At 33.2% G+C, this 766-nt stretch overlaps 1 protein-coding gene across 1 annotated transcript; it reads right to left on the minus strand.

The window, feature by feature from the left end:
• Window positions 1-266: 266 nt before the first annotated feature.
• On the minus strand, window positions 267-763 carry LOC102206283 (interferon a3-like; the record flags this gene model as incomplete). The annotated part of the gene is made up of 3 exons (XM_005755988.1): window positions 267-365; window positions 476-559; window positions 653-763. Coding segments are annotated over 3 exons (294 nt in total), but the record flags the coding sequence as incomplete, so codon positions are not given.
• Between the last annotated feature and the right edge of the window lie 3 nt (window positions 764-766).

Here is a 766-nt window from a genome sequence, read left to right on the forward strand (position 1 = left end):
TTTGATATTAAAAAGTAAGATAAACAATAAATTCACTTTGTAAGAAGATAGATTCTTTTATTTAGTAAAATATATTTTACAAAATGTTCATTTTGCTCATTATAAAGATAAAAAATATTCCTAAATCTTCATCAGCATAGAAAAAACAATCAAAACAAAAATATACAAATAACCAAGTAACTAACTAAATAAATAAATAAATAAAACAAATAGACAAGCAATTAAATTAACACAGTCATCATCACAGACATGACAACAGACAGGTTTTAGTGGGCCGTGTGAAGAGATGAAGCCAGCTGTTCTGCTCTCATTAGATGGGCTTTGGCTTCTTTCCTGATCACCTCCCAGGCTTCAGCACTGTGACCCTACAGAAATACCAATATTAGTATTCTTATTGTTATTGAAACAAGTTATTATATCTATTTATTTTAAGGATGATCTAAACCCCAAATTAATGAGAATGATGTGATCTTACCATTTCCTTTAGGATATGATGTGAGAGTCTCTTAAAGTACATGCGCAGCTTTGTGGTTTTCTTCTTGTGACTGTGGCTCCCAGTCTAATTTAATTACAAGCAAAACGACAATTAAGAATATGTCATGTCATGTAAAGTATTTGAATGTAATAAAAACCTAACTGAAAGTGAACTTACACAGGAGTGAAGCTCTTCAGCCTGTTTGTTGACAATATTGAGCAAGTTTCTCACTGTGCTGTCCTCCCATGATGCAGAGCTGTGATCCTCCTCAAACAGGGCAGCCACCTCCTC

The sequence above is a fragment of the Pundamilia nyererei genome, unplaced genomic scaffold, assembly GCF_000239375.1.
Source record: "Pundamilia nyererei isolate P.nyererei 1_Seehausen unplaced genomic scaffold, PunNye1.0 scaffold06486, whole genome shotgun sequence".
Lineage (NCBI taxonomy): Eukaryota > Metazoa > Chordata > Actinopteri > Cichliformes > Cichlidae > Pundamilia > Pundamilia nyererei.